This window comes from Lolium perenne, chromosome 3 (assembly GCF_019359855.2).
Source record: "Lolium perenne isolate Kyuss_39 chromosome 3, Kyuss_2.0, whole genome shotgun sequence".
Lineage (NCBI taxonomy): Eukaryota > Viridiplantae > Streptophyta > Magnoliopsida > Poales > Poaceae > Lolium > Lolium perenne.
In genome coordinates, this window is record NC_067246.2 from 91,612,178 (window position 1) to 91,630,790 (window position 18,613).

Genomic DNA, 18,613 nt, shown 5'->3' on the forward strand with positions numbered 1-18,613 from the left:
TCCATGGAGTGCTACCCCCAGTTGGGCACGCCTGTTTCCCCCAGGAGACAATCACCTGCGGCAACCCGGACTACCGCCCGGCGAGGGCCACTGCACCATATCCCGCACTCCGGGTATGGCTGCGCTGGAGGCAGATTTTGCTAATCGCACTCTTCTGGCCACGGTGCAGGGCACGAGGCCGCCAGTCTCGCCAGAGGATTTAATCCGGGCCATGGAGTGCATCTGCGGTGTCCGGCGGCAACATGTCCGCGTTGAGGTCACTTTCCCCGCTGATTTTTTCCTCTCCTTTGCCTCGACGGAAGATTGCGGCAGGGTCCTCGACCTCTCGGGTCACTTCCGATGCGGCGGCACCACCATCAACTTCCGACGCTGGCACCAGAGCGCCCAGGCCACCGGCCCCCGCCAAGCTAGAGTTCTTTTCCAAGCTTAGCATCGAAGGCATGCCTCATGAAGCATGGGAGTGGGGTGTGGTAAGCCAGCTGATCAAAAGGTTTTGGTTCGCCATCTGGGCTTTGACTCAGATGATGAAGCAATTTCACAGGAGGCATTCGATCGACAAATACTTGGACCTCTTTTCCAAGCCACTCGCCCTGGAGCACCTCCGTGCAATCGCAGCATTATTCATCCCTGATGAAGTGGACTTTCATGAGCCAGCGTATGTCGACTTTCAGGCCTTCTCCCTGGGGTGGTGCTATACACCGATCTGATCGGCACGAAAGAGTTGCCTCACACCCCCCACCTTCCCGGCTGTTAACTGGGCCGCGGCCCATCAGGTAAACCTCTTTTTCTTTTTTCTTTTTTCGTTTTCGTTTTCTTATTCTTTTATTCTTTTTTCTGTTTAAAACTAACATTTTACATGTTTTTTATGTTTTCAAAATTTGTTCAAAATTTTCTGTCTACAGATTTTAAAAAATTTCGATTTTAATTTCGTTCAAAATTTGAAAATTGTCCAAAATTCAAAAATTGTTCGAAATTAAAATTTTGTTCAAATTTCGAAAAATCGTTCAAAATTTAAATTTGTTCAAAATTCATCCAAATTTGGAAATTCGTTCAATGTAAAAAATTTGTTCCAACTTCAAAATTCGTTCAAATTTAAAAATCGTTCCAAAATTAAAAATTATTCAAATTTCGAAATTTGTTCAAGATTCCAAATTTGTTCAAATTTCGAAATTCATTCAAATTTTTTCAAACTTGAACATTTTTCAAAATTTAAAATTTTTCGAAAATTATTTTAAACAAAAAATAAAACGAGAGAACAAAAAAATAAACACTGAAAAAGAAAACAGAAAACAGAAAAGAAAAGAAAAGGAGAGAAAAAACAGTGAAAAGTCGCCTAACCGGGCCGGCCCACACCGCGCGCGGGGGGTGTGCGGCGCGGTGCAGGTGCCGACCTGGTCAGCGTATAGGAATACTGTTCTCCCTGCCAGAAGAGGTACGGTGGAGCCGTGCACCTAGTCTGGGCGGCTCATGTCTGTCATGACTCATGTGGTTGATCACCGTTTTGTCATGGATTTAGATTTTAGTGTTGCTGTGTGGAATCTGCGAGGGCTTAATAACCCTGCGAGGAGAAGCTCTATCTGTCTGTTTCTTCAGTCTTCTAAATTGTCGTTGATCTGTGCCCAAGAAACCAAGCTTGAACTGGTTGATTATGTGGTCGTCTCGCAAACTTTTGGTCCTGCCTTTGACGTTTTGATTTTCTTCTGGCGGATGGTACTATGAACTTTTTTAAAAGTCCATTTAGTGGGTTCCGGTGTTACTTGAGGTTGATTGTTTTTTTTTGTAAGTATCGTTCCATTATGAATAAAGAGGGCTGTGTGCCTCATTTTCATGCAGAATCGGAGGTATCACCTGGTGTGCCAATGTATTCGCCAAAGCTACACATGATTCCGCTTGCGTAGCCATCGCACTAACTTCATCACCGCAGCACGATTCTCTATCCAGTCTTACTCCCTTGCTTTTGTCGGCGCGTCTGACAACATGCATGGGTTTCAACTGACCCAACTGAGTCACACTCGCTCTCCCAAAATCAATATTTTCCCTGAAACTATCTATGTCTCTCTCTTGAAACCATATCATCATACATGAAATATTTAGAATTTTGGTATGTGTGACTTTCTATGAGTGAGTAGCTCTTTTTTTCAGCGATTTAAGAGTATATGTTTCTGTTTTATTACTTGTATCGGTAAAAGGAAGATACAATATGCAGGTGCCCTAAACAATATTCATATCATGGCACTGCTTTATTTCATATCACATCGCCGCTTCATTTTTATTTATGTTGTCCAATCAACCTTCACTTCGAGCGCCCATGTGCATCTCAATAATGAACAATGTAACCTGCATATGAGATATATATAGTTTCTCAGTTCGGCCATAAAGACATTAATAAGGCAATGCTATAGAAATCGAGCATCTCAGACAGAGTTTCTGCTCATTATAAGTTCGGTCATAAAGAAACTAATTTGGAGGAGATATACAAATTCTAAGGAAAACTATTTAGATCACTTATTTCTGGATGGATATTATCAATGAAAACAAACCTGCACAGTCGCTCCCTTCAGGCAATTTATTACCACACACATATGTAACCTTAGCAAACCTAGGCAGACTGATTTTCTCCAATTCCTGGGCCGTAAACTCCTTACAAACGGCTAGGATGTCGTTCGTTCCTCTCACTTCTATGCAGCATGCGTGGTTACGTTCCAAGAATGGGATGGGAAAATGTTTCCTCATGTAACCCTCACAGTGTAGCATTATTGCTTCCTTTTCTTTGGGTTCAGATTTCATTGCTAGTGCATGGTGAGAGCAAGAAGAGATCACCACGAAAACTACAAGCAAAAACACGGTTGCCGTCTTAACTACTGCCATATTGATTGTCTTTTGGAAGATTTCGCTACTTAACCTGGCAGCTAGTATGTATGTAAGAGTTTTTGGGAAGGACCGTCACCCTTTGTCCCGGGTCGTCATGTATTAATAGAGGAGGGCCGGTTAACCAAATCACCGGAAGGAATTACATCTCTATCTCTATCTCTATCTCTATCTCAATATCTACCTCTCAATCTCTATCTCTATCTCTATCTCTATCTCTATCTCTAGTAGTTAAAAAAACGAAGTTCCTCTTTTTCCTTCGGTTAAAGTTTTCATCAACCATATTTTTAAGGGATTTCTATTTTCGTGCCCTCGGTTCCTTAGTTGTGCTCAGTTTTCCCCAGTCCCTTAGTTTTTCCTCAGTTTTCCCCAAGCCTTTGTCTGAAACCCGCAGAAAGAGCTCAGACGGAAGGAATCCGTTTATTTGAACGTTCCGTGCTGACGTGTGGGGCCGCGTCGTCTGTGGGGCCGCGTCGTGTGGGGTTGGTAGGAAGGGACCGCGTGGGACAGCACGAGACCGTGTTTGGTTGTACGTGAGAGCTGGGTTTTGTCTCTCTCGGCCCAAATTGGCATTTTTAAGAGCACATTTTCCCCTCTTTCTCTCTCTGTCTTTTTCACCAAATTAGTATCAAATCTAGAGAAGCTTCTATTTCTGTCTTTCTTCAGTTATTTATGCCTTTTGGCCCTCATTTTTTGCCCAATATGGCAGCAAATCTAGTAGCAAATCTAGAAGCTATTATATGATAAATTCACAGCAACATAATCAGAAAACTAAGTATAATACATAGGTAAACTGCATACAGCAGCCAAAAGCAGCCAATAACATTGTTAATGTTCATGACAAACTAAGCTGGAAAAAAATACAAGACGCACGCAATGTATGGCCAACAAGAAGATTAGGATACCCCGGGATGAATATCCCAAGGAAATATTCATTGAACTCCCGCCGTCTGCAGTGTGCGGCCAATACATCCTCCAAACGGTATGGCCTGTGTTCATTTCTCAGACAGTAGCTTCCTAATCTATCCACATATTGTGGCAACTCATCCCAGGAATTTGTATCATGAAAGTACTCTCTGGTATAACCCAAATCCGCGTAGTAGATGCAGTCAGGTCGAAGTGTCGGATGCACTCTGGTGTCGACGGAGATACACCGGATATAATGCACGAACAAGGCATGAATGCCAATGTTACTGACCGGATGGAGAGAGCGATTCTGAGTGTCCACACGGTACACCACAGGCGTGTTGTGCATCAACACAAGCAGCAGATCACCATCCGACTTCACAAGGTAGAACTTGTCACTTCCAAGTTCTGGAAATGAAATTAGTGTCTCCATCTTGATGGTGCTCGCGCGCTGCTGCAACTGTACATTGGTGCACACTATTCTTCCGGACTCAAAACTGTCCACAGCTATTGCATACAGTTCACCATTGAACGGGGTAATGCAACGCATACTATGGTTCTTGATCGAAAATCTTCCTTCTCCCCAATCTTCATATATATCCTTAGTTGGAGTGCTCTCATCGACCCAACCAAGTTCCTCCGGGTAATGTCCACAAGCGAAGACCATAGTCGGGGAGTTGATTACAGTAACTGAATCCAGAAAAAATAGTTGGCATCTGCGCCTCAAACATAGTGTTCGATGTCTTTGTGAGTGGGTTCAGAAGCCGTATCTTGTGCGGCGGGTTCTTCTGGGCAAGCACGATGACGCCACGGGAAAAGCCGACGAAGTAGAATCTAAAATATATTGATGAAGATAACATTCAACACTAAGATTGAAAATAAGAATAGATTAACCCTATAGATATGGAGGAATTTGAACCTTGCACGAACTGCAGATAGATCTATGGTGACGTAGCGGGATGTGCCGAGATGGAGGAAGGTGAACTCAGCGGCGCGTGGAAGGGCGTGGTCTAGCATGATCCATTCGTGCAGGTGCACGTCGGGATCAGGTAAACCTGAGCGCCAATTTCTACAGACTTGCCTCATAGCAGAGTAGGTGTCCACGTTCTCCTCATTCGCCAATAAGCATTCGCCGATCTTGTGAAGTGGTCCGTCAGCCGTGAGAGAGGCCCAGTTCACGGAGGCGCCGCGCTTGGATGCGCCGCTCTCGGAGGCGACGGGCTCGGCGGCGACGGGCTCGGAGGCGACGGGCTCGGAGGTGACGGGCTCGGGGGCAATGGCCGCCGGTGCATTCTTCTTCTCCATCGCCGGCAGGGGAGCGCTCGTACGGCGGTTGGGGTTTTTTGGAGAAGTTGATGGGACGTGAGAGGGGTGGTTTCGTGCGTGAGCGAGAATGAGACGTACTGTGTGCAGAGGGAGGGAGAGAGGGGCTTACGCGTCCTTAATGCGACCCGCGTCCTACGCGTCCACTATTGCACGTCTGCACCGCGACACGCGTCAACAATGGCACGTCTTCCACTTCTGCACCGCAACACGCGTCTTCGAGTCTAACCCTGGAAATTTAGATATACTCAGGTATACCCTCGAGTCATATACTAGCATTTTTTGTGTGCTCAGTTTTCGCCTTGAGTGCTAATACTGGCTAGTGCAATATACTCAGTTTTACCCTCAAGTGGCTGGTCAACAGAGAGTCAACAAATGGGATTAACTAGTTAAATGAGTTATTTAATGTGCAAAAACTTCCGAAAAAGAGTGGCACTTCCTCATTGAGTCTTTAGCACAAATTGCCACTTCTCAAATCACCTAGTAGCTATGAAGGTGCATGGTTTTCCACAATAAGCCCTACCCAAAACAGCTTTCCCCAAAACATACTTTGTCTGAATGAGGCCATAATTTTCACACTCATGTATATTTGTATTGCAAATAGTTTGAGGTAGGCCAAGATGGGTTTCATTGTACCAAACACGCATTTTCCATTTTTTAAATCTCATATTTGAATCCCTTAGTCTGTTTACTACTCACTTGCCCTTAGTTTCTTGATACTACTCAGTTTTGCCCTCTCCCTTCACAAATTCTCACAGACGCCCAACATTGCCCTGATTGGTCTAGCCGATGTCACGCGGATCGTGCCCGCCGACCGTTGATCGTAGGATTTAACGGGCAGGATAACCCCTATCTCTCTCTCTCTGGTCGGGGCCACCACCCTCTCTCTCTCTCTGTCGGCGGTTAGCTTCCACCCTCTATGTATGCTTAAGGGCGGTTACCCAGTACGCTAAAGTTTGAATTTCTGCATTATTTTTCACGAGCTAAATTATAAACTCTTTTAGGCATTATTTTTCACGCAAAAATGATACACCATCACCAATTTGTTGTAGCCATTACTTTTCACGCAAAAAATGATACACCATCACCAATTTGTTGTAGCCATTACTTTTCATGCAAAAAATGATACACCATCACAATTTTTTGTAGCCATTACTTTTCACGCAAAAAATGATACACCATCACCAATTTGTTTAGCCATTACTTTTCACGCCAAAAATGATACACCATCACCAATTTGTTTAGCCATTACTTTTCACGCAAAAAATGATACACCATCACCCATTTCTTGTAGCCATTATTTTTCACGCAAAAAATGATACACCATCACCCATTTCTTGTAGCCATTATTTTTCACGCAAAAAATGATACACCATCACCCATTTCTTGTAGCCATTACTTTCCACGCAAGAAATGATAAACCATCACCGATTTATTGTAGCCATTACTTTTCACGAAAAAATGATGAACAATCACCGATTTCTTGTAGCCATTACGGTAAAATGATAAACTATCATGAATTACCATTTCTTTTAGGCATTACTTTTCACGGTAAAATGATAAACTAAGTCACGAAGTTCCATTTCCGTCAAGATAGTCCGCATTACTTTTTTGTTGAGATATATACCCCCACAACGGTCATCTCCTCCTTAAATTATTGTGTAAACCCCCACAACGGTCACCTCCTCCTTAATTTATTGTGTAAACCCCTACAACAGTCATCTCTCCCTTATAAACACCCACAACGGCCATCCCTTGTGTCAATAGGTTCTGCCTCTCTCTTCTTCGTTCACATACACTTGATCATCCATTGCCATGGCTTCCACGTCTCGGACGCGGACCGGAAGGGGAAGGGGAGTGGGAAGGGGAAGGGGCGGCCGGGGTGGTGGATCATCATCATTGCCACCACCACCATCGTCAACATTGCCATTGATCATAGAGGAGTTCTTCATCGTCATCTATGAAGACCCTTTGGTCAAGAAGATACGTACGTGTTCCCACATATATGATGCATGTGATTAACTATGGGCATGTTCTAAAAAACCTTTAATTTCAAACGATCGGCGCTCGATCTCTTTGCAGGCACTCCCAAAAAAGTTTGCGGACTATCTTGACGGCCAGGAGCCAGCTAAGGTGAAAGGACACGGATGTCGCCTAGAGGGGGGGTGAATAGGCGATTTAAAACTTTTACGAGATGGGCTTAACAAATGCGGAATAAAACTAGCGTTTACTTTGTCAAGCCCAAAGCCTATATACTATTGTTCACCTATGTGCACCAACAACTTATTCTAAGCAATGGTTCACCTATGTGCACCAACAACTTATGCTAAGCAATACAAGCAAGTATGTGATAGCAAGATATATATAACTTCAAGCACGATGGCTATTGATGTCTACGTTCCCCCTCCTTTCCTGTAGACAGTGTTGGGCCTCCAAGAGCAGAGGTTTGTAGAACAGCAGCAAGTTTTCCCTTAAGTGGATCACCCAAGGTTTATCGAACTCAGGGAGGAAGAGGTCAAAGATATCCCTCTCATGCAACCCTGCAACCACAAAGCAAGAAGTCTCTTGTGTCCCCAACACACCTAATAGGTGCACTAGTTCGGCGAAGAGATAGTGAAATACAGGTGGTATGAATAAGTATGAGCAGTAGCAACGGTGCCAGAAAATAGCTTGATGGCGTGTAGTTGATGGTGGTAGTATTGCAGCAGTAGTAACGCAAAGAAACAAGAAACAAGCAGTAGTAACACAGCAGTAGTAAACAAGTAGCGATAGCAGTATTTAGGAGCAAGGCCTAGGGATTACACTTTCACTAGTGGACACTCTCAACATTGATCACATAGCGGAATAGATAAATGCATACTCTACACTTTTGTTGGATGATGAACACATTGCGTAGGATTACACGAACCCTCAATGCCGGAGTTAACAAGCTCCACAATAATGCTCATGTTTAAGTAACCTTATAGTGTAAGATAGATCAATAGACTAAACCAAGTACTAACATAGCATGCACACTGTCACCTTCATGCATATGTAGGAGGAATAGATCACATCAATATTATCATAGCAATAGTTAACTTCGCAATCTACAAGAGATCATGATCATAGCATAAACCAAGTACTAACACGGTGCACACACTGTCACCTTTACACACGTGCAGGAGGAATATGACTACTTTAATAACATTGCTAGAGTAGCACATAGATGAATTGTGATACAAAACTCATATGAATCTCAATCATGTAAAGCAGCTCATGAGATCATTGTATTGAAGTACATAGAAGAGAGATTAACCACATAGCTACCAGATGTACCCCCCGAGCCTCGATGGAGAACTACTCCCTCCTCATGGGAGCAAAGACGGTGATGAAGATGGCGATGGAGATGGCAGCGGTGTCGATGGAGAAGCCTTCCGGGGGCACTTCCCCGCTCCGGCAGCGTGCCGGAACAGAGATCCTGTCCCCCAGATCTTGGCCTCGCGATGGCGGCGGCTCTGGAAGGTTTATGTGGTTTTCGTCGAACGTATCAGGGTTTTCGCGACGGAGGCTTTATATAGGCGAAGAGGCGGCGCAGGAGGGCTTCTGGGGGGCCCACACCATAGGGCGGCGCGGCCCCCCCTCTGGCCGCGCCAGGGTGTGGTGTGGGGCCCCCAGGGCTCCCCTCTGGCGGCTCTCGGGTGTTCTGGATGGTTCCGGGAAAAATAGGAACCTGGGCGTTGATTTCGTCCGATTCCGAGAATATTTCGTTACTAGGATTTCTGAAACCAAAAACAGCAGAAAACAGGAACTGGCACTTCGGCATCTTGTTAATAGGTTAGTTCCGGAAAATGCATGAAAATGATATAAAGTGTGAACAAAACATGTTGGTATTGTCATAAAACAAGCATGGAACATCGGAAATTATAGATACGTTGGAGACGTATCAGCATCCCCAAGCTTAGTTCCTACTCGTCCTCGAGTAGGTAAACGATAAAAGATAATTTCTGAGGTGATATGCTACCAACATAATCTTAATCATACCATTGTAAAGCATATGAGATGAATGCAGCGATTCGAAACAATGTAAATGCAATGAGTAAACAAGTGAATCATATAGCAAAGACTTTTCATGAATAGTACTTTCGAGACAAGCATCAATAAGTCTTGCATAAGAGTTACTCATAAAGCAATAAATTCATAGTAGAGACATTGAAGCAACACAATGGAAGATTAAGTTTCAGCGGTTGCTTTCAACTTGTAACATGTATATCTCATGGATAGTTGTCAATGCAAAGCAATATAACAAATGCAATAAGCAAGTATATAAGAATCAATGCACAGTTCACACAAATGTTTGCTTCTTGAGGTGGAGAAAGATAGGTGAACTGACTCAACAATAAAAGTAAAAGAATGGTCCTTCAAAGAGGAAAGCATCGATTGCTATATTTGTGCTAGAGCTTTTATTTTGAAAACATGAAACAATTTTGTCAACGGTAGTAATAAAGCATATGTGTCATGTAAATTATATCTTACAAGTTGCAAGCCTCATGCATAGTATACTAATAGTGCCCGCACCTTGTCCTAATTAGCTTGGACTACCGGATCATCACAATGCACATGTTTTAACCAAGTGTCACAAAGGGGTACCTCTATGCCGCTTTGTACAAAGGTCTAAGGAGAAAGCTCGCATTGGATTTCTCGCTATTGATTATTCTCAACTTAGACATCCATACCGGGACAACATAGACAACAGATAATGGACTCCTCTTTTATGCATAAGCATGTAACAACAATTAATAATTTTCTCATATGAGATTGAGGATATATGTCCAAAACTGAAACTTTCACCATGGATCATGGCTTAAGTTAGCGGCCCAATGTTCTTCTCTAACAATATGCATGCTTAACCATAGGGTGGTAGATCTCTCTTACTTCAGACAAGACGAACATGCGTAGCAACTCACATGAAATTCAACAAAGAGTAGTTGATGGCGTCCCCAGTGAACATGGTTATCGCACAACAAGCAACTTAATAAGAGATAAAGTGCATAAGTACATATTCAATACCACAATAGTTTTTAAGCTATTTGTCCCATGAGCTATATATTGCAAAGGCGAATGATGGAATTTTAAAGGTAGCACTCAAGCAATTTACTTTGGAATGGCGGAAAATACCATGTAGTAGGTAGGTATGGTGGACACAAATGGCATAGTGTTGTTTGGCTCAAGGATTTGGATGCATGAGAAGTATTCCCTCTCGATACAAGGTTTAGGCTAGCAAGGTTGTTTGAAGCAAACACAAGCACGAACTAGTACAGCAAAACTCACATAAAAGACATATTACAAGCATTATAAAACTATACATCGTCTTCCTTGTTGTTCAAACATCTTACTAGAAAATATCTAGACTCTAGAGAAACCACTCATGCAAACCCAAATTTTAACAAGCTCTATGTATTTCCTCACTAATGGGTGCAAGGTATATGATGCAAGAGCTTAAACAAGAGCACAACAATTGCCAAGTATCACATTATTCAAGACATCACACCAATTTCTACATGTAGCATTTTCCAATTCCAACCATATAATAATTTAACGAAGCAGTTTCAACCTTCGCCATGAATATTATGAGCTAAGAACACATGTGTTCATACGAACCAGCGGAGCATGTCTCTCTCCCACACAAGCATTCATTCAAACAAAAACAAAAACAAGAAACATACAGACGCTCCAAGTAAAGCACATAAGATGTGACCGAATAAAAATATAGTTTCAAGAGAAGGAACCTGATAATTTGTCGATGAAGAAGGGGATGCCTTGGGCATCCCCAAGCTTAGACGCTTGAGTCTTCTTGAAATATGCAGGGATGAACCACCGGGGCATCCCCAAGCTTAGAGCTTTCACTCTTCTTGATCATAGTATATCATCCTCCTTTCTTGACCCTTGAAAACTTCCTCCACACCAAACTCGAAACAACTCATTAGAGGGTTAGTGCACAATAAAAATTAACATATTCAGAGGTGACACAATCATTCTTAACACTTCTGGACATTGCATAATGCTACTGGACATTAGTGGATCAAAGAAATTCATCCAACATAGCAAAAGAGGCAATGCGAAATAAAAGGCAGAATCTGTCAAAACAGAACAGTTCGTATTGATGAATTTTAAAATGGCACCAGACTTGCTCAAATGAAAATGCTCAAATTGAATGAAAGTTGCGTACATATCTGAGGATCATGCACGTAAATTGGCTTAATTTTCTGAGCTACCTACAGGGGGGTGGACCCAGATTCGTGACAGCAAAGAAATCTGGAACTGTGCAGTAATCCAAATCTAGTACTTACTTTTCTATCAACGGCTTTACTTGGCACAACAAAACACAAAACTAAGATAAGGAGAGGTTGCTATAGTAGTAAACAACTTCCAAGACACAAAATAAAAACAAATTACTGTAGCAAAATAACACATGGGTTATCTCCCAAGAAGTTCTTTCTTTATAGCCATTAAGATGGGCTCAGCAGTTTTAATGATGCACTCGCAAGAAATAGTATTTGAAGCAAAAGAGAGCATTAAGAGGCAAATTCAAAACACATTTAAGTCTAACATGCTTCCTATGCAAAGGAATCTTGTAAATAAACAAGTTCATGAAGAGCAAAGTAACAAGCATAGGAAGATAAAACAAGTGTAGCTTGAAAAATTTCAGCACATAGAGAGGTGTTTTAGTAACATGAAAATTTCTACAACCATATTTTCCTCTCTCATAATAATATCCAGTAGCATCATGAGCAAACTCAACAATATAACTATCACATAAAGCATTCTTATCATGAGTCTCATGCATAAAATTATTACTCTCCACAGAAGCATAATCAATTTTATTAGTAGTTGTGGGAGCAAATTCAACAAAGTAGCTATCATTATTATTCTCATCAAGTGTAAGAGGCATAGTATAATCACAACAAAATTTACTCTCCATAGTAGGTGGCACCAAAAGACCACTATCATTATAATCATCATAAATAGGAGGCAAAGTATCATCAAAGAAAATTTTCTCCTCAATGCTTGGGGGACTAAAAATATCATGCTCATCAAAGCCAGCTTCCCCAAGCTTAGAATTTTCCATATCATTAGCAACAATGGTGTTCAAAGCGTTCATACTAATATCATTGCTACTAGCATGCAAATAAGATTCCATGGGTTTTTTAATTTTCGCATTAAACCATTCATGTCTTGACTCAGGAAATAGAATAAAAAGCTCACAAATGTTGTCCATTATGCCTTACTAGTGTAAACAAGAAACAAAAAAGATGCAATTGCAGGATCTAAAGGAAATAGCTTCGAGCACAAACACAATGGTGCCAGAAAAGTACTTTACCTGGAACCGGAGTATGAGTGCCTTTTACCTTTCCTCCCCGGCAACGGCGCCAGAAAAGTGCTTGATGTCTACGTTCCCCCTCCTTTCCTGTAGACAGTGTTGGGCCTCCAAGAGCAGAGGTTTGTAGAACAGCAGCAAGTTTTCCCTTAAGTGGATCACCCAAGGTTTATCGAACTCAGGGAGGAAGAGGTCAAAGATATCCCTCTCATGCAACCCTGCAACCACAAAGCAAGAAGTTTCTTGTGTCCCCAACACACCTAATAGGTGCACTAGTTCGGCGAAGAGATAGTGAAATACAGGTGGTATGAATAAGTATGAGCAGTAGCAACGGTGCCAGAAAATAGCTTGCTGGCGTGTAGTTGATGGTGGTAGTATTGCAGCAGTAGTAACGCAGTAAAACAGTAAACAAGCAGTAGTAACACAGCAGTAGTAAACAAGTAGCGATAGCAGTATTTAGGAGCAAGGCCTAGGGATTACACTTTCACTAGTGGACACTCTCAACATTGATCACATAGCGGAATAGATAAATGCATACTCTACACTTTTGTTGGATGATGAACACATTGCGTAGGATTACACGAACCCTCAATGCCGGAGTTAACAAGCTCCACAATAATGCTCATGTTTAAGTAACCTTATAGTGTAAGATAGATCAATAGACTAAACCAAGTACTAACATAGCATGCACACTGTCACCTTCATGCATATGTAGGAGGAATAGATCACATCAATATTATCATAGCAATAGTTAACTTCGCAATCTACAAGAGATCATGATCATAGCATAAACCAAGTACTAACACGGTGCACACACTGTCACCTTTACACACGTGCAGGAGGAATAGGACTACTTTAATAACATTGCTAGAGTAGCACATAGATGAATTGTGATACAAAACTCATATGAATCTCAATCATGTAAAGCAGCTCATGAGATCATTGTATTGAAGTACATAGAAGAGAGATTAACCACATAGCTACCAGTACAGCCCCGAGCCTCGATGGAGAACTACTCCCTCCTCATGGAAGCAGCAGCGGTGATGAAGATGGCGATGGAGATGGCAGCGGTGTCGATGGAGAAGCCTTCCGGGGGCACTTCCCCGCTCCGGCAGCGTGCGGAACAGATCCTGTCCCCAGATCTTGGCCTCGCGATGGCGGCGGCTCCGGAAGGTTTCGTGGTTTCGTCGAACGTATCGGGGTTTTCGCGACGGAGGCTTTATATAGGCGAAGAGGCGGCGCAGGAGGGCTCGGGGGCCCACACCATAGGGCGGCGCGGCCCCCTCCGGCCGCGCCGGGGTGGTGTGGGGCCCCAGGGCTCCCCTCTGGCGGCTCTCGGGTGTTCTGGATGGTTCCGGGAAAAATAGGAACCTGGGCGTTGATTTCGTCCGATTCCGAGAATATTTCGTTACTAGGATTTCTGAAACCAAAAACAGCAGAAAACAGGAACTGGAACTTCGGCATCTTGTTAATAGGTTAGTTCCGGAAAATGCATGAAAATGATATAAAGTGTGAACAAAACATGTTGGTATTGTCATAAAACAAGCATGGAACATCGGAAATTATAGATACGTTGGAGACGTATCAGCTATCACAAGGTAAAGTGCATAAGTAAAGAGCTCGGGTATAGAGATAACCGAGGCACGCGGGAGACGATGATTTATCCCGGAGTTCACACTCTTGCGAGTGCTAATCTCCGGTGGAGAGGTGCGGTTGCTTAGTGCCCCCGAACGCCACAAGAGGCTCACCTTGAGGTGTGGTTGCTCGATGCACACCAACGCCACAAAGGCCTCACCCCAAGATGCGGTACTCACACCACACACCGAACGCCACGAAGGTGCCTCACCTAAATCTCCGGTGACCCTCGCCACAAAGGCCTAGGTCACGGTTCCACTAAGGGATTTCCTTCGAGGCGGAAACCGGGCCTTACAAAAAGATTGGGGCACACATCCACAACTTAATTGGAGGCTCCCAACAAATCGCCACAAAGGCGTAGAATCCGTCTAGGGTTCCAAGAACCCAAGAGTAACAACCTTGTTGCTTTCACCACCACGAATCACCGTGGAGAACTCAAACCGATGCACCAAATGCAATGGCAAGAACACCACAAAGATTCTCAAGTCCTTCTCTCTCAAATTCCAACAAAGCTACAAAAGCTATTGGGGGAATAAGAGAGGAAGAACAAAGGAATTCACAAAGAACACCAAGATCTAGATCTAGAGAGTTCCACTCACAAAGAGATGGATTTGATTGGTAGAAGTGTAGATCTAGATCTCCTCTCTCTTTTCCCTCAAATGGGGGCAAGAATCATGGAGGGATTGAGAGATAGTGCAAGCTTCTCTAGTTCAACAATGGAGGAGAGAGAGAGTGAGAGAAGCTACAACCCAAGGAGGAAGAAGGGGGGTATTTATACCCCCCAAGAAAATCGAGCCGTTGGGCAAAACCAGGGCCGGATAATCCGGCCTAAGTAAGGGCCGGATAATCCGGCCTAAGTAAGGGCCGGATAATCCGCCCCCCGGATAATCCGGCCTCTAGGACAAAACCTGGTCAAAATCCGGGCAAATGTTCGGCCCCTATACTGAGCAGCAATTCCTCAGGTCCTTAGCCGATTTCGAGGGGGCCAGATATTTCCGAAATATCCGGCCCGGATATTTCCGAAATATCCGGCCTAAGCAAACTGCAGAAACACCAAAACTAAAACGGGCATAACTTTTGCATCCGGACTCCGATTTCGATGATCTTGGGCTCGTTGAAATCACAACAACGAGCTCTACAACAATATGCATAGAAACATCATAGTCCAGCAAAGGAGGATAGAAACAAATGATGAAAGGTTTGACCTATCTCAAAAAGACATAACGGTAAAACCTCCAATCTTGAAAATGCAACAAGTTGCCCATGGAAAAACCATTCTCAATGAACTAGAGCTTGTCATGAGAATAAGCACAAGCTCTAAAACATCACATGGATAAGATCCAAATAAAACCAAGTAAGATGATGAACCAAACTCGAAAATGCAACAAGTGATCTATGCGAAATCCGTTTTCGATGAACTAGAGCTTGTCATGAGAATAAGCACAAGCTCTAAAAACATCACATGGATAAGGTCAAAATAACAACCAAGAAAGATGATGCAAGGATGCAAAGGTTTGAGATCTCTCCGAACGATACGATCGAGTTACTCACTCGAGAGCCCTCTTGATAGTACGGCAACTAAACTATAAACCGGTCTCCAACTACACTATGAGACCGGTGAGAAAGAAACCCTATCAAGAGCAAACCTTATACTTGCACATTCCACTTGAGCTTGATGATGACGATCTTGACCTCAACAAGATGGAACGCCTTTCTTGCTTGTGCTTGCTTGACGAAGTCTTGTGGATTGCTCCCCCATAATCCACCATGGGAGAGCTTCTTCTTCGGTGCATCTTCACATAACCATGACCACCATGTGGATTGCTCCCCCATAATCCACCATGGGAGAGCTTCTTCTTCGGCGCATCTTCACATATCCATGATCACCATATGGATGGCAAGACTCAAGCAAAGGATCTCTTCGAGATGGCTCATCTTGAACTTGCACTTCATTTCTCCATGGCAAGCTTAAAGCTTATGAACTCTTCGAGTTGGCTCATCTTGAACTTGCACTTCATTCTTTATTCTTCATCATATTGATGTCTTGAAGTAACTTGAGGGCTCACTTCATCTTCATCTTCAAGACATACTTGACACTTGATATCCTTCATCAATTTCTTCTTATTGCAACCTTGAAGCCAACAAATGGTTCAAGAATTGCCTATGGACAACTCCTACAAATATAACTCAATGCAAACATTAGTCCATAGGGATTGTCATTAATTACCAAAACCACACATGGGGGCTCCATGCACTTTCAATCTCCCCCATTTTGGTAATTGATGACAATCTCTTTGAGAGGGTTTATATAAGGAATTTAAGTAACAAATAAGTTGAATATATAGAGCAAACTCCCCCATAATATATGCATGTGTGAATGATCTTGATTTTCATTGCATATATTGGCATTCAAAGCCTAGTGGAGTTTCCTCTAAATATTCAACTATGCAAAGCAACAAGATACAATGCAATAAAGGCACATGCTTAAGCACAAAGCAAAGACATAACCAAATTCCCTTAAACCCACCAAACTTCTCCCCCATTGGCACCAATTGCCGAAATGGGTGAAAAATTTAGAAGGCCAATATAGTGAGAGTTCCTCCATAGCGTGTGCATTTCTCATAATTTGAGTGGAATCAAATGCACATATCCAATGACGAATATTCGGAAGGAATCACACTATAGATAGGATCAAAGATTGCAAAAAGATAACAAAGTCAAGAAGCTTCAACAAATGAAGCAAGCAACCAAATGAACCACAAGGAAGATACCAAAAGAAAGATAGATATTATGATAAGATCAAGAAGATTGCTCTAAATAATATGAGGAAGCTCCCCAAGGTTTGTGCACAAACATGGAATCATCACTCCCATAATATCATTCAAAAACAAAAGATACCAAGTGAATCAAACTCTAATGATCACCACAAGATAGTGTTCTAAATCAAATGAGGAAGCTCCCAAAGGTACATGCATAAAATAAAATGTTGCATTTGAATACAATATGCATAACATGGAATCCTCACTCCCTCATTACCATTTAAAACACAAACATTTGGAATAGATCATAGATAGAGAAATAAGCTTAACACTTGCAACAAACAAATAGTTGAGCAACAAGTAAGAGGCACCATAATAAAAAGGCTCAACCAAGAGGATATGTGAAAGGCATGATAAAGCATATTATAAGACTATTACAAGGATGAGCAAAAAGCATCATCATAGTCTTCAATGAATTATATTGCTTAGCATGACCAGTCAACACACAATAAATAAATAAGATATCAAAAGGAGATGTATCATATCTTATGTGTATAAGTTTCTCTAAGTGGGCAATATCACAAAGATATTTATCCACAAAGAAACATGCACACATAAAATAGATACGCAAGAAAAATAGTATGATATCCAAGACGAAGTCATGCAATATACCAATAAGAATTTTTGCTTAATAGCATGGCCAAAGGCTCAATTTTATCTTATTGTACATTCATGAACTTCAACCACAAACAACTAAAATACATCACAAATATCAACAAGGGATAGAAGATAGTTGGGATGCTTTGAGAAAGGCAACAAGTATCACAAACGAGGATACTAAAAGAAATAACTCAATTTGCACTTTCATCGATATTGCACATGTGAGAGGCTTGAGGAATTGATATGCAATAAAATTGCTAGATAGGCATAGATGGGATGGGTGAATCATGATCATGATTTTATATACTTCCCAACATATGTGCTCATCTCAAACTACTCACATTCGCAATAAAGAGGTTTCGTTAAGATTTTAGCAAGAAGCACAACATTTGCAAATCAAGAGATTCATGCCAAGATGCAACCACATGGTTGGATGCTAGAAAAATATGCATGATAAGATACTTGTTACCGAGATAGCATTGGTGAGGATGTAGTAGGTATGTGTTCGTTGACCATCCTAGCTTGCCTCAAGTTACCATTGAGTCACCACTTCTCCCCAAGAGTGAGACAAGCATCCAATGCATATCCATTGTACCTAACACAAAGGTAAGTACAAAAAGGTCCCCAAACTAATTGGGTTCAAAGTAGTTAGACACACTACAACATATAGGACAAACTCCACAATTCTATGTGCATATAGATATGAAATTGAATTTCATGCACATCTTAGCCAAATTAGGATTTGATGGAGTTTACCCTATATATTGGATCAAAGAAAGTGACACATGCCATAAGATATACATATATTAAATATGCATGCACAATACTTTCAAGAACCGAAGGAAGATACAATTTGGACAAAAACACCAAATAAACCAAGAGACAATGGTTGTCCAAATTATATCAAAGAATCAAATCAACACAAGATTGACATCAAGGACTTATCTCATTATAAGAAGCTAATTAAACCTAAACACAAAGGAATGAGATAACCAACTCCCAAGAGAGCAAGGTTCCAACAAATAAACCAAACCCTCGACACTTTTTATGATGGCACAACGTACCAAAAAGAAAAATTTATGTCTCCCAAAACCAAATTTTTGATAAA

At 42.1% G+C, this 18,613-nt stretch overlaps 1 protein-coding gene across 1 annotated transcript in view; it reads left to right on the forward strand.

The window, feature by feature from the left end:
• Nucleotides 1-440: 440 nt before the first annotated feature.
• LOC139837941 (uncharacterized) overlaps nt 441-18,613 on the forward strand; it is a 30,864-nt gene continuing 12,691 nt past the window's right edge. Inside the window, exon 1 of the mRNA XM_071827266.1 lies at nt 441-655. Coding sequence (XP_071683367.1) covers nt 441-655 — 215 coding nt within the window. The remainder of the gene's footprint in view (nt 656-18,613) is intronic.